This window comes from Temnothorax americanus, unplaced genomic scaffold (genome assembly GCF_048541705.1).
Source record: "Temnothorax americanus isolate GAGA-0224 unplaced genomic scaffold, ASM4854170v1 Scaffold3, whole genome shotgun sequence".
NCBI lineage: Eukaryota > Metazoa > Arthropoda > Insecta > Hymenoptera > Formicidae > Temnothorax > Temnothorax americanus.
In genome coordinates this window covers 4,817,228-4,833,220 of record NW_027509442.1, presented here as the reverse complement: position 1 = coordinate 4,833,220, position 15,993 = coordinate 4,817,228, and the positions used below count along the sequence as shown (strand labels likewise).

The 15,993-nt window shown below is 38.1% G+C and overlaps 1 protein-coding gene across 1 annotated transcript in view; it reads left to right on the top strand.

Moving 5' to 3' along the window:
• Cow (Proteoglycan Cow) overlaps window positions 1-15,993 on the top strand; it is a 119,662-nt gene that overhangs the window by 57,390 nt on the left and 46,279 nt on the right. Inside the window, exon 2 of the mRNA XM_077411099.1 lies at window positions 8,399-8,456. Within this exon, the coding sequence (XP_077267225.1) occupies window positions 8,399-8,456 (58 nt within the window). The remainder of the gene's footprint in view (window positions 1-8,398; window positions 8,457-15,993) is intronic.

The window sequence follows — 15,993 nt, the reverse complement described above, 5'->3', positions numbered from 1 at the left end:
TTGGAATGAATTTTAAAATTCTTCAGTATCATCCATTTGACTGGCAGTTAATCACGCGCATATTTGTTCTCTTGATTTATGAAAATAAATACCTCTCTTTGATAGAAAATTATAAACGTGAATATTTTTTCGTAATATGCAAAATATTTTTTGCATCAGATTAAGCGCTTTTATATTACGTTGCTTAATAACCGTCAACTTTTGAATAACTGCATTTTATACATATCATTTTATATGAAAGATTATTGTTATAGTAGTCTGCATACCAAGCTTCTTTCTCAAATGTAGGGCATTTATTTCGTGCTCAAATTTCCATCCGTTATATTTTCCTACCGAAAGGAGCATTCTCTGCCGAAATATCTTGGTTTATTAAATGAAAATATTCAAATGATATTTCCTAGTTGGCTGCTCCCTCGCGCCCGTGTCGCGCCGGCGCGACGTGGCGCGGTAATATCGCCGGAGTTTGGAGCTTACAAGTTTCCGCACTATAATATAACGATACCATTGCACGTTAAGTTTACACCAACAGTCGAATAAGATTGCCATAAGCTAAGGATTCTGGACTACGATATCACTGCGCAGTAGTGCTAATCTTTACGCATGAATCCTCGTGTGAACTTATCTTTAGAGAGTACACGCAAAGTGTCTTAAAACATCTCGTAATATTTATTTTTTCCGTCGTATTTCTGTATTTGATTAAATCTTGTTTTGTCCTAAATCTAAAATTTAATTTATTGGCATTTGTTGTCTCTCAAGATTTCTTATTAAGACTTAATAAAGGCTCATCATATATTTTGTCAAAAGATACATGTAATTATACATATATAATCAAACTCACTTTAAACGATTTATAATTTTATTTGCCGTGCGAAAAATTGAATTGGAATACGTAGGTACATATATAAAATTATTATATATATTATAGTATTATATATTATATACAAAACAAAATACGTATGTCAAAATATTACAAATAGAAGCGTCACATTTCTGTCCTATTTATCTTATTTAATTTTTTATATCGTATGTTCTGATGTAGGTATATGTGTTTAAATATATATTTTACTATATCTAATGTTTTTTTTTTACATATATATGTTCGAACTGTAGCTCGTTCAAAGCGAGCTTTAAAATATATATACATATTTATATTTGTACGTATATCCTAATACTTTAAATGATTTTCGTGTTACACGACACATAAAACTATAAATATAGAATTCCGTTCTGACACGAGTTATAAATCGCCTAACGTGAGCTTTAGTATAAAATGTACCGCAGTAATTGTTCTCTGCAGAAACAATCCTTATAATAAAATTTCCATCGAGTTATTGCGACCTGTTAAACTACATTTCCATAGCGTCCGAATGAAATTTTTCAGAACAATTTTCCCTTCTCTTGAGTTTTCGAATATCTCCGTTATCGGAGCTTGCGTTCTGGGATATCGCGGAAGTCATATTTATGGGTTCGTATATATAATCCACGGGATTCCCGGCGGCGCGCAGCGAATCGGAGGGATTCGCGTCGCGCTCGGGAGTACGAGTCAATTCGTGCAGCCTTTGAAGAGTCTTAAGCGGTTGTCGCGTTAATCGGATAGAGAAATTTTCGCGGCCACGCGGACGTAGTGTTGGGAGCGAGCGAGCGGGCAAGCGAACGAACGATTTCGTGCTCTTGGCTGCGTTTCAAAGCCGTTTCGTGGCCCTCGAGGGCCGTTGCAGTCGAGGACCCGCAGCCGATTAACCTAAATCCCCGCCATCCTTTTTGCAATTCACGCGAGCCGCGATGGGAAAGCGAGATTCGCGTTTCCGCGCTCACCCGATCGAAAGAAACTGATAATGGGCGTGGCGCGAGGAACGATTTTCTTCTATCTCGCGGGAGCAATCAGCTTGCAACTCTTGTAAAGGCAAACTCGTGCGAACACTTCGTGTTCGGTAATAATACGGAGGCTTTATTGAAAATTATCATGTCCACATCGTGTAACTGTAAAAACGTGATCGGAGTAATTAGTAATACATTTTTATGATACCTAGCATACTTCAGAAGCTCATATTTCAGTTGAAAACGATATCCATTACACGAGAATGAATAATAATAGCTCATATTTCAGTTGAAAACGATATCTGATCAATGTTAGCAACACAGTTACATTACACGAGAATTAATAATGATAATAATAATTACACAAATCTTGAATATCTTTGCTAGTAAATAATGAAAATGATTTTTACTCGACCTAACTGGCCACATTTATCAATATTACATTTATCAATTGCAACATTCACGACGTTTCGACCATTGGTTGTGGTCCTTCTCAAGTGTGAAAATCTAAATCATAAAATAAAATTCGCAATGTAATGATACATATAATAATAACAGTGCATTAATAATATGAAAATTGTATCCATTATTGAATCAAGCAATCTTGAAAGTGTGCAATCATAGATTTATTGACTTATAGCTGCATGTGTGTGAGTTTGTTACAGTTATCATAATTGTCTTTGGCTGGAGAGATTTAAGATTCAAATTAAACGTGTATTACCGATTACTTTAGAAACAAAGACCATAAAGATTGTCGCATTTTTGCGCACGACGAAATACGACAACGAAGGAAGAAGGACTAAGTAAGAGCGGCTAATTGCTAAAGTTCGACGAACGTCCGTGCTTTGTTCCGTTGTAGCGCTTTTGCGTAACGATTTCTCCAAGGGTTTGAACCGAGCGATATATACAAAGCGCGTGTGGTGAAGGAAAAAAACTATGGATTATCCATGAGGCCGGAATGGAAAAGTTCGTCCAACTTCTCCTCTGCGGGTCAGTGTTTTTAAAATGGATTAACTCGCCGATTGAGCGAATCGAGAACGCATCAGCGTCGAGGAACAGAGTAAGTACACAGCAGATCGATAAGCAGATTCTATTTATCTTGTTCCTTGGTAGGAACATAAAGCGCGCAGATAAGACGGACGGAGTGAAATACGTAATTACCTTTGGGACAGTATGATGGGCACTATTTTTCATACGCCATAAAAACTCGATGCAATTTGTATTATCTGGTGCCGCTTGAGACGTATCGTATATTTATGTTTAATTCTGCTATATATCTAAAGCGTTAAACTTGTTTTATAGATGATCTACACGTAATTTACGTTAGAATAAAATTCAGAATAGAATTATGTTTATATATATATATATATATATATATATATATATATAACTTTATGTGCTGCACAATCAAATTGGCAAAATGTGTCTTTAAAAAATTTGAAAAGTGAAAATACGCATTTAATATTAAAATACACACACACACACTAAAAAATACGTGATACATAAAATTATAAATAGAATTTTATCCTGAATTCTAAAATTAGTTTAATTAACAATAAATGCAAGAATAAATTAATTACACAAGGTACTCTACGTGAAATTATTCGATGCAAAGCTCGGTATAATAATAAATCGGTTAACATATAAAGATTGTCAAAAATTAGATAATACAAACATTTAACATTTTATATTTTTGTATTTACGAAGACAAAAACTGTGTATAACATTAATTAATCGTATCAATGAGCGATATGTCAATTTTTCGTTTTCTATTTGAAAATTATCATCTATTCTTCTCTTTTCTTCCTTAAAATCATTGACTAAAAGATTTCTAAAGTTACCAACGTTTCGTTGTGATTTATGAAATTGTTTAACGCAATCCGCGTTAAATCTATTTCTGTTTCCACAGTTTTATATATAATTTAATATTATTTAATATTACACAATATATGCGCTAGATGATAAATGCGATTTATTAATCTCTAGTCGGCTCGTAACAATCAAATACTATATGGACGGTGCACAATCGTACTACGATTGATTGCGGTGCTATTGGCAATTTTCAGGTGGAATCTGATAGCTCGCCGTGGTATTCGAATGGACTAAAGGCAGTTCTGGCTCTTCGATTTTACATAATTGTATAAAATATGTACGCGGCTATTATAAAATATATATCGCATATGAGATTTAGATGGAGATAGTGCTGACACCGAGGTGAAAAGCTTGTTCGGTTTCAACTGATTTAATTTCGTTCGTCTCACGGTTTACGCCGTTCCTGTCCAAATGTAGCTTCGCAAACTTCAAAGGCCGTTTCGGCGGCCGCTAATAATTTATATGTAGCCATGTGCGAGGAAAAGTGGCGAATTATTCCGGCTGGAGAGTAACGGAATTACAAAGCGAGCGGTTATGCATTCGCGCAGATGCATGCGGTTACCGGTTCCGTGCGCGCGCGCGCGAGCGAGAGAGAGAGAGAGAGAGAGAGAGAGAGAGAGAGAGAGAGATACAGTTGTCAGTAGACGCCTACATTTTGTTAATGAACGCGGTGCACGGAAAGCCAGCCTTGTTGCACTTGGCAAACTGCGACTAGCTACGAGTCGGACATTTATTTCTCTCGCATATCGTATCTTGCGTGCATCGCGGCACCGTTTATTGCGACAACGCGTAATATTATCTGCAGAACGAGCAGACGTCTAACGGCGTCCAACGGACATATAAGTTGTCTTTAAAATTTTAGGTATACCTATGCACGCCAATGAGATTCAACGCTAATGATATATTCACGTCATAAAGAGCTTAAGAGAAAATCCATGTTTGTGCATTGCGTTTATATATAATTGCAAAAAAAAGATAACAGTTTATATTTCCTGTTATTTTGTAGCATTAACCTTGTGGGTCCTCGCCCGTTGCAACATTGCATATTTGTCTCTATCTCATCCTGTGTGGTGTGTAGCCCGTATAAAAACAGTTCGTTAAAGCCCGTCGCATTTCCAGAATAAATATGTGGGTTGCATCCCACGGTGTATTTACTACAGCAATTTATTAGATATACAAATACAAATAGCGGAAATTACAAGGTGGCGTACATCGATATCGTAATGGAATATAAATGTAAACTGAATATTGGATTATAAATAGCGCGATTAATCATACGTATCATCTAAATCAATAAATAAATATTTGTAATAAATATTGCGCACGCATTGGTGCGTAATACGTGGAGCTGACACGTCGTGTAACGAAATTCTTTATTTTTTCCAAGCTGATAAATCTTAGAATATGTCGTCTGTAGAAACGATCGCGGTTTTATGGCGGCATCCTTTGAGACGCAGGTTAATACACTTACGACGCGTTATAAAACTCTTTACGACACAACAATATATTCTCTCTCAAATAATGGTGGGTACGCGTTCTATTTTCCGCGCGCGACCGATCCGCGGTAAGGCTACTTTTCGGGTTGCACCTCCTCTCTCTTTCTCCCGCTTTTTTTTTTAAGCATTTTCCGCCCGTTTTTCAGCTTTATCCGGCAATTCGATAAATTTAACAACGGTAAAAGCCGGAATTTGCCGCAGTTTTTCTATTTGTCGGCAAATTCGCCCGGTCTCCGAGCAACCAGACTGCAGGTGTATATTTTATTTACTGGTTAGATTCTACAATGCTCTTCTACCGTAAGATTAAGATGTGACATTAAAATTGCATAATTTACACACACATACGCATTTTTTTTCGAAGAAAATAAAGAACAATGCATATTAGAACGAGGTACTTTTTGTATCTTTTACAATCAAAAAGATTTTATTGTAATGTTCTTATTTGATACAATATTAAATGTAGGTACGTAATATCACTTTATATTGAAATTTTTATGCAGTAAAATTTACATAACTTAGATGATACATACATACACATCATAAAAATTATTTTTGGATGATGAAACAGACTGTGACTATAATATGACTATAAGCTATAAGCTATAATAGAATGTAATAAAAAAAGAGAGATTATCTATATATTTTATTAACATTAGATATATATTTTAATGCTACAGTTTTATTAGCAATTAATGATTAAAAACGAGTATGATTAAAATCTAAAAAAGTTAAAAACAGACAGTTGGCAACTGTCGGTGAAATTGTGTGAATCGCGCTGCACCGCGATTTTTAACCCGTTCCACTCTACTAAACATTTCGTATATGAGGGCCGATAAAACAGCGCAGCAGTGAAGAGACCAGGTGACAGCTTCGTAAAGCAGTGGACTATTTGTTAGACGTAGTCCGCAGGAATAAAGTAGGACGTTAGGTCGTACATCCGTCGACCGAGAGAAATTTTATTCGCTATTCATCGTGCCGGGTTCACGACGGTCGCTAAAAATTCGAAAAAATTACGTTGGTCTCCCGATCAATTTTTCCCAAAAATTAGACGTAATTCTCCGACGTTCTTTCCGATTCATTGCGGCCGCCGCGATGACAACCGAGTCACTCCTATCCATTTTTTCAGTTGTCGCGAAACATCACCGTCCTGCGTGTACCACGTTACATCCGCGATATGTTAAAACGCGACGCAACGAGTATCCATATCCGATACTCGATGATTCTGTTTTTCATAGAGCTCGTAATTTCATAACAGCGCGCACCGCAGCTTTTATTTTCGTAAGGACTCTTTCGTCAGACTCTCCCCCTCCCTCTCCCCCTCTTGTCGACCAACGAAAGACTCTTCATATCTCGCGCGATCATTTTTGCCGCGAAATAACGCGTCGCCGCGCGTGTGTTTTCATTTCTCGTTGCCGATGCTTTCTCGCGCGAGCCGTACAGCTGTTTACAGCGGCAATTTGTTCGGGGTAACGTTCGGCGCGTGTTATACGTGCCATTTATTTTCGCGAAGCGTCAGCCCGCCGCACTTCCTGTCGCGGTTCTACTCCGGTAATTCCACAGAAATGGACGTCACCGTGCAATTAGAGGGAAGCAGCGATACCTACTTTGTGATCGCGCCCGGTTTATTTTGCACCTACAAAATGTTTTTTGATCCATTCGGTTTGAATCGAAGTTTTATAATTGTCTTTGGGTGCGTTCGGGAAGACGCTATTAGTGCTATTTGCTTATTTTATCCTTGTTTTACACCTGATGAGCGATAAAGATAGAATGATGCAATAGCGCTAATAGCGCGCTTCCCGAACGCAGCCTTTGTCGCGCGTGTAAAAGAAGCCACAGTTTGCTTCCGAAAACTCATCTTGAAAGTTACATATAAAATGTACAAGTTACACGACATACGTGCGTGCACACATGTCGCATGCAAGGTGTGTTAAAAAAAAAATTAATCTGCCTTGCGAAGAATCAAGAGAAACCAACCAGGAAATAAATATTTACGTAATGTGTATTATATATATGAATTCTGTATATGTTCTTCTTATAATTAGTTTTGCCCTTTTTCTGCGCGTAAAAGTATATGCAAAAAATTCTTGTGTACTTTCTCAGAGAAAGCGTACGATATTTTAATTTTTTTTTTCGTAATACTTTTTATCTTTAATAACAATGGCATAAAAATATAAAGTTACTACATATTTTAATATTTCGCTGGACGGTTTATAACGCAAAGCCGTAGTTTTAATATAAGAACGCTAAATTAAAAAAAGAATGATGAAAAATTATTAAATGCGCGTTAAAATATATTATGAATAAGAATAAAATTTACCTTAATAAAATATGTGTTAGATCAAATAACAGAATTACATATTGAAATCTGTTGTAAAGTATGATGTATCCCGGCGTTTTGTCATGTTTTATTAGAAAATAAATATAAAAAAAATTTTTGATTTTAGGATCTTTATGTTTAGAAACTGTAATTTTATGACTTGTGAAATTATGAGTATCTTGATGTAGATTTTATACACACATTCTGATTCTTCGATAATTCCATGCATGCGATGATTGTCGCGCGATGCTATAATATTTATATATAGCGTCGATATCGATCAAAGAATATTTATGATTTCGTAATAGCCCACAAGTATTCTTCCTTTAATTGATTTGACTGCGTCATTTTGTCTAGCCTATATATAAAGTAACTTACGGTCGATTCTCAGAGCGTGGTCAGCAACCTACATCTCACGTATTCTCCCATTGGTATTTCAGATATTATCTGCGAATTTTGTGTAAGTATGTGTTGCAAACTAGCACGTGAACTATCACGCGAGCCTAACTCGCAAGCTCGTTCCTCTTCGAACTACGTTTCACCCCATTCTCTTTTTACCTCTGACCTCGGCCTGAACTTCGAGCACACGGATTACGCGTTCTTATTTTATCGGGCAACCCTGAATTTTGTGCACGTGACGAGCGATCGTTCGTCATATTCTCTATTCACGTGCATACGTATATATATTCGTATACCGGTAGCTTTCGTACCGTATCAATCGAACTGCATTTTGGCGCAAAACGCCACTTACCCTTGATTTCGTGACGATGCGAAAATAACGACCTTCAACGAGTCCATATGTTTGCGCGTGTTCCATTATATCCAAAAATAAGGTTTAAAGCAGCGTATAGGTGTGAAATTGACCTTTTCTAACATGTCACTTTCTTGTTTTCAGGATGACCCCCGCATAATGAAAGTTGGAGACAAGAAACGTTGGATACACGACCCGAATAGTAAGTGACATATTGTCAAAAATATCTGCATGAATTATTTAATAATCTTGGATGCATAATATTTGAGGAACTTGTGTAAATATCTTCTTGAATTATTTTTTTATAAAACTGGAGCTTAGTTTTTTTATTCTATATTTTCATTTGAATAGAAATAATTTATATTTTATTTTTAAATTGTCTGATACAATATCAATCGCCATATAAAAAATAATTTAAGAGATTTTCTTTGAGAATATCTAAATATGGATAACTAAAGATCAAATCTATAATTTAATAAATGCCTCTGTCAATAATATGAAGGTTTTGCGTGAAACCTAATCAGATTTTGTCTTGTGTATTTTAATCGCATGACAGGTAAATGGAACATTTAACGGGCTATATTTATCGCATCGCGCGAAGTTCGCATGGATAATTGGCATTGTCTCCGGTTCGCCGATCGAATTGCGTTATGGCGCGTCAAATGAATTTCACGCGGCATGTATATCCCCTCGAGCGCAAATCGTCGAGCGCGATGTCATCGTCCGCCTTTCGAATGCCTCGCGATTTTTCACCCCGCACCGGGTGATGCACGCTCGCGAACTTTTCACGCCGCGCCGGGAGGATCGTAAAGCCGGATATACGTACGACCGGTATGAATTCGAATGGAATCTCTCTCCCCCTCCCCCGTCAGCTGGTTCGCTCAGCGAAATGTGATATTTATCACGAGCGTTGCCGCTAAAAAAATTCCCTAGAAAATTTTAAATATTATATATTTCACGTACACGTGTTACACGCGGTCGGATGTATCGTGAAAATCTGGAGTAAAAGTCGGAACGATAGACGGTTGTGAAAATGACACGAACATACCCGACAAGAATATCACGCTGCGCGCGAATGATGTACCCGAACAAATATTATATTTATATCTTTTTCTTATAAATATTGCATAGAATTTTGAGATGGAATTCTTGAATTTAGCGCGTCAAGAATATTATTCGTTCTATGTTATCGAATGCGTATTATTATAATATATGCATATACATATATACAAAATTGTTAGAAACCGTGAAATGAAAATGAAAATTGGAATTTTCCTGTTACATTTGTTTAAATTAAGTAAACTTTGAAAGATAAATATGTAGATTGTGCTTGAAAAAAAAATGTGATAAAAAATAACCAAGTTAGATGACGTTCATGAATTTAAAGTTGCGAATAAAAGTTAATAATAATGCATGCGGACATCGAAATCAACTGATGAGTAAATGAAAGAGAATTGCGTCGAACGGATTTATAAGGCCAGTAGTAAAAAAGATCGTATTTACATGTCGTCTTTTTAAACGTTTCCAATTTGAATAGCGCCGTCGTTTAAAATATTGCTGAATTCACTTCGTTAAAGATTTGTATATAAAAAAACATTATATGGTGCTCCGTTGGCAGAATGGATTTTATTAATAAAAAATATAATCCTATTGTAATGCAGATATATGCTGAGAAAAATGGAGGATACATTTATAGAGGATGGACGCAGTTGGATGCAGTTTATTCCGGTTTTTACTGCAACGTTACTTCGCAGTTTTCTTTTGTTTTTCTTTTCCTCTCAGCTCTTTTCTAATTGGCTGTGACGCATCGTGTATCATTCGTGTGCTTTTGATTCTTTATACTGTGTGCATCTCTACCTGCACTTGCACGTTTAACTATAATTGCCTAAAGCATCTCAGTGAAGCCAGCGTCTTATTTTCAGAACTTTTACATAATTGCTTGATTAATTCTATGTAACGGAAACGTGAAATAGGCATCCCAGTACCTTTGGGCAAAACTCTTTTCTTAACAGAAACTTTAGAGCTTTTTAAGAAGAACTAGAACTCTCTCAATTATATCGAAATGGAAATGTATAGTTCTGGAAATGTAGTTTTAGAATGCTAATTTTCTCTGTTGAATAAAGCAGTAAGTTTGCTATTGATATATGCGGTGGGCTTCCAGAAAAATTGTAAACTAATTTTGCATATTCCTTTATGTTTTAAAATTGGTTTAGAATTGATCTAAATGCTGCATTGTGCATATTTATTAATATGTACATAATTATAATTGAGATATTATATATTACACTATACAATATAAAGCGCACGCTATACACAGCATGACGTGAAACTAATTGATACGATCGCCAATGCTCGTCATAATCCAGTGAATAATTCCGTTTACCATAATTAATAATGAGCGAATATTATGTATGAATGTTATATCGTCGACTTTAATCTATTCGTGAAGATCTAATTAAAAACGCACCTTGTTCTCGAAAATGTTTTTATTTTACATTTGAAGGTAAATAGATCAGAGTTATTTTATAAAAAATAATTTTCAAGTAATTCTTCCTTAAATGAAAGCAATTTCGCGATTGCTCACATTTTAATACCAGAGAATCTCCAATTATCGTGTGAAAAAAGATCGTATGAAAAAAGAAGAAAGAAAATGTAAATGAATATAAAAAGGTTCAAAGATTAAAAATCAATAAAATGAAATTAACGGGCTTAGAGAGAGCCAGAACTAGGTGTTCGTGTTGATATTCACATATTCACATATGTATTTAATATAGATCGACTGAAACGTTTGTTATTCAGACCATCTTCAGTGCAGTTTCGAAAAGTTTTACATTATAGTTACAATTAAAGATCACAAATTACGAAAGTACGCAAAACGCATTATTCGCAGTCTAACGCATAAAAAGCAAAGGTTCCCTCCGTAACAAGACATGTCGTAAGCTGTCACTGTTGTTAATAACGGTTTAGGCACGTATAGAAGAATGTAAATGTGTAAAACAAGTCGTTATGAGTTTTGGTAGTGATCATGACGTTATTTACCATCGACGTTTGTTGAGTATTAGTAAAGTCGCCGCTTCTTAACAATTTTTTATTTGGTCATTGGCGATTGCTGGCCGTTTAGCTGCGCGATGATAAGGATACGTTAAACTTGATGCGCATCTCCATTTCTTCCAATTTTCTTTCTCCGAACTACTAGCACGCGTGCGTTATAGCAAATTTTCAGGTAAAGTCGCGCTATGGAGGTCGTTGTAACGACGCGGATAGGTTTCATTTCAGCACCTTTTAACGCGAAATAGTTTAAAGTTCGCCGGAAGCTGAACGGCGGTAAGGATAAAACGAGTCGGGTCACGTATTTAATACCCCTTTCCACGGGATATTCTCTCCCATGCTCGATTTTGCGATGTTATCCGCATTGATCGCCGTTTTCCTTCGGGCGACGAGACAGGTAGTACACGTTGCATCTTTAATTCTCAGGAGTTGATCGATGTTCCATCGGCTGCGTGTGATCGTTTTAAGAATAGCACAACTTTCCCTTGTTATTGAGATGGCACCACGCGCGGAATTTTGTATAAGTGGTATTTCCGTATCGCATGTATATATTATTATGATTATTTGTTATGAATTTTTATGACAAATTTAAAGGTTAAAAAAATTTCTATGCGGTGCTTGTGTTAATATGTATAAAGACTAAGTTTCTTTAAAAAATTCTAGCTAACACAAATATATAACGCATATTTTAAAATAAATTTATAATTAGTGAATAAAGTTTTATTGTTTGCGAGTAAAAATTACATTGGTTTAGTTTTTCGCATAAAGACACTTTTTCTGGAAGATATAATTTCAATTATGCCATGAACCCATAAAGGTTTCTTATAAATCTTTTAAAATTTCAAAAATTGGAAAATAAAGAGATTAGAACGTCGTAAAACGTTTGACTTTAATGTCAAATACAAGAATGTTAATAAATTTAGATTGAAGATTTTGTTAAAGAAAATTTCAGAGAACAGGACATTATATTATATTTTTCTACTTTTTAGTATTTAATGTTAAGTATTATGGAAGCAAATTAAATTATTTCGTGATATTAGTGTTTTGCGGAACGATAGAGAAATTATTCGAGAGAGGCAAAAGAAAACAATATCTCGGCTTCTCCGTGTACAAATTGCGATAAATTATACCAAGCGACGATGTACATGATTACGCGTTATTTATACGTCTTAATTATGCAGTGTTTATAATGCCGAGCTCGATGAAATAGCCGTTCACGACGATCGCGCGAACCGGCATGCGCGGCGGCAGGCACAAATTGATGTTTCAACATGCGATTGCGCGTAATTGGACTTGACTGTAATAATAACGTGATCTTACACGATAATGCGTATACTGCAAACACCTAATTATTATCTGATAATGTGTATCATAGAGCGAGGGGAGAGTGCAGTTATCATCGGGTAATTTCTGCATCGATTTAAATCTTAAACTCATATGTACTGTTGAATCCACCGCATTTATGTACATCAGAGATCGCTTGCTCGAAATGATCCTTACATTTTTTTTAACGCAAAAAGTAACATAATTCTCCTGTGAGAAATCGCATCGACATATCGTGTTAAGATACTGAATTGATACGTGAATTAAGTTATCACGATCGCAAAAGAAGCTCGTGCCTACGAAGGCGCGATTAATTATATTAACGGGAAAATTTACAAAAATGCGCGCGTGTCGTTCCAGGCGATCTCTTTCAAGGGACGCTTCGGGATTTACGAGGCGCGCTTATTACGAAATTCCGACCGAGGTGCTGCAACATCAGCGCGCGACGAATCAATTTCCCCCTCGCGGCACGCGCCGCTTTAATCGTCGTTACGATGATATAATACGCATGTATATCATTGTCGCGCACAGGACACAGTCATCGGAGGAGCGCATGCAAATATGCGTTCGCACGCGCGACTCGACCGCGACGCGACGCGACGCGACGCGACGGTGTGTCGGGCCGGTGCGTCTCAGGACATCGCACGCGCGATTGCATCCGCCCGCGCCGCGCCGAATGCGAGCGATCTTGTCGCGCCGCGTTATCGTGCACAGCCATTCTCGTTGTTCTCCACACCATTGACCCGCCGGCGGCGCTATTAGCGTCGGCCGATCATTATTCCGTTCCCGAAATACACGCGGGTACGGATCGATCGATCGATCCCGCGCCGAGACGTCCGATTCGAGTAGCCGCTCTGCTATAGCCCGCCGCGCCGGTTCCGACGTTCCGAGGGCGCATTGTGTCGCGTAATCGCAATCGTATTGTAATGTGTACGCCGTATAATTCACGTTGTAATATCGCGGAGTCGCGCGCGCCGCCGCCCTCGGCACCGTACGATAGATACGCGATTTATGGTATCCGCGCGCGGCGCGGATCCCTCGTGGCGACGGTGCTGGTAATAGATGGTGCGAGAGGATCAGCCGTCTCTCTCTTTCTCGCTCCTCTTCTCCCCCTCTTCTCCCACGACGAGCGTCGAACGCCCTCGTAAATCCTGCTCGAGGCACAGAAAGAACTCCCGCGGCGGTCTCAAGGTAATTTAGGAGACTCGGGCTATTCGCCGGAGGAAGAAGGTAAACGAGGAACCGGAGGAGCTCCTCCACGCTCCTCCGCCTCTCCGCGCGCTTCCCCTTCCTTTCTCGTCTAGCCGAATTAACTGTATATCAGCGATTAGGATACGATAATAGCGAAAGTTAGCCGTTAACGCGACAACGCTGGCCGCCGCGCCGCATCGCGGCAAAGTGGATTTCCAACCATCTTTTATGAACTTTTGAAACAAAAATGGTCCACACACCCCCGCAGCGGCTGCGGCGCGGCGGCGACCAGAGGGAATAGCTCCGAGTAAATTAGCGCGCCCGTCGAGCGAACGAGCAGGCGAGCCAAGAAGTCTTGAGATCCGGTCCTTTCTGCAATTATAATATATTCCGTCCTCTCTCTCTCTCTCTCGTGCCACCTGACGTTCGTCATACTGCCGCCGCGCAAATCTCGTCCTTTTTCTTCTCCGCACTCCGCCCACTTATATATCTCTTTCTCGCTTTACCGTGTAATCAACGTTTGCAGCTGGGGAAACAAGGAACGTTTTCTCCGGCTCTACGCAACTTCTGTTATACTTACACGCAAAACCGTCGTGCCGTTACTCGAGACGATTCACAGTTGTGTTCTCCCGTCTTCTCTTTTGCGAGGCAACTTTTTCCAACTATTCGAGAGAACTTTATCATTTTGTCGAGCATAACTAACAGAGGACGACGTGAGGATCGCGTTACGTCCTTAACGCCTTCACCGCTAAACTTTACTATTTTTATTCGCGCGAGTATTCTCATATTGATATGATGTTTCTGCTTTTTAATATAGAATTTCATTTTTTGCGACTCTTTGGCATGTGTTCTACTGCGTTTTTGACACGTAATATGGACAGGGAAATATGAACGAGAAAAGAAATTTTTTATTGCAGTCTTTTCAAAGAAACTTAAAAGTATTTCTTTTTATGAAATAAAATACCTGTCAACTTGCGTAGACAGTAAAATTATTTATAATATTAAATATTATATTTAAAAAATTCTGACTAACTTTTTTTTTAAATATTTTTGCGAACACTTTTTCGACGTAATTATATACAACGGCAATTCGCAGCCATATTGCCAGAAATACATACTCGCAGAATATATTTCATAATCTAATAATACAGATTGTTAAATGTATGCAGCAATCTTTCTTGCTTTTTTACATTTTAACAAAATTGTAGCTCCGCAAATTTTGCTAAAATTTTACATAGTACACGAAATATAGAATTTGTTATTTTAAATATGGTATCCATATTCTGGAAATGTTATATGCAATTGCAGCGACCACGCTTTTTAATGTTTTTCTTTTCGAGACTTATACGGGTATATCCTATTTTGCAATAATTCTCAATTTTAGTGGCTTAACGCGAAGCGTAATGGTAAACGTCAAAATTTTTGTATGCGTGAATTCAAGAGACCTTCCCGCTCAATCTTTTAACGGGAGACGCAGCCTCTCGCTCCACCTCGGAGTATCTTAAATATTTTTCTCAACCAGCTAGAAAGCCGCTCGCCTTATACATATACGAAACTCTCGACTTTACTGCCGCGAAATCCGGAGTTACGCTCGGCGGATTGGTTCGATCCGGCTCAGAAGAACCGCTCGAATTACGGCCGGCGGATGCTTACCGAATACTCTCTTACGTCTGCTCTCCTCTTGTCGAAAACCGAATGCCTTCTCCGACGTGACGTCTATCCGCTTCTCGGCTCGAAGTCTCGCATGAAAACACTCCCCGAGTCGCGTTTCCCGACAGCGTCTTTCTATCACGAGACGATCGAGGACCACGACGCGTAACATTCAGTCCATTATAGATGTGGGATTCGCGACGATATGCCGGATTCAGCTTGAGCAAGCGAGCGCGAACAAACACGAATGATCAATTGCTTCAATGAGCGCGAATTTACGTCGATGTTTGTTGGATTTTTTATCAGTGCATTAAAGAAAACGGAGCGTGCTGCATTAGTTCATGGCCATTCGTGATCGTACGTTGTTTTCCTTGCCAACTTGGTCTGGATGCGTTTTTGTAGTATGTGGGATCTTATCGCGCATCGTTCCAAACAATACGCAAGGAACATGGCTGCGAGGGACGTAATATCTTCGTCCTTCCTCGATCTACGAGAAAGTTTTCAGTTATACGCGACGAGCGGAAACG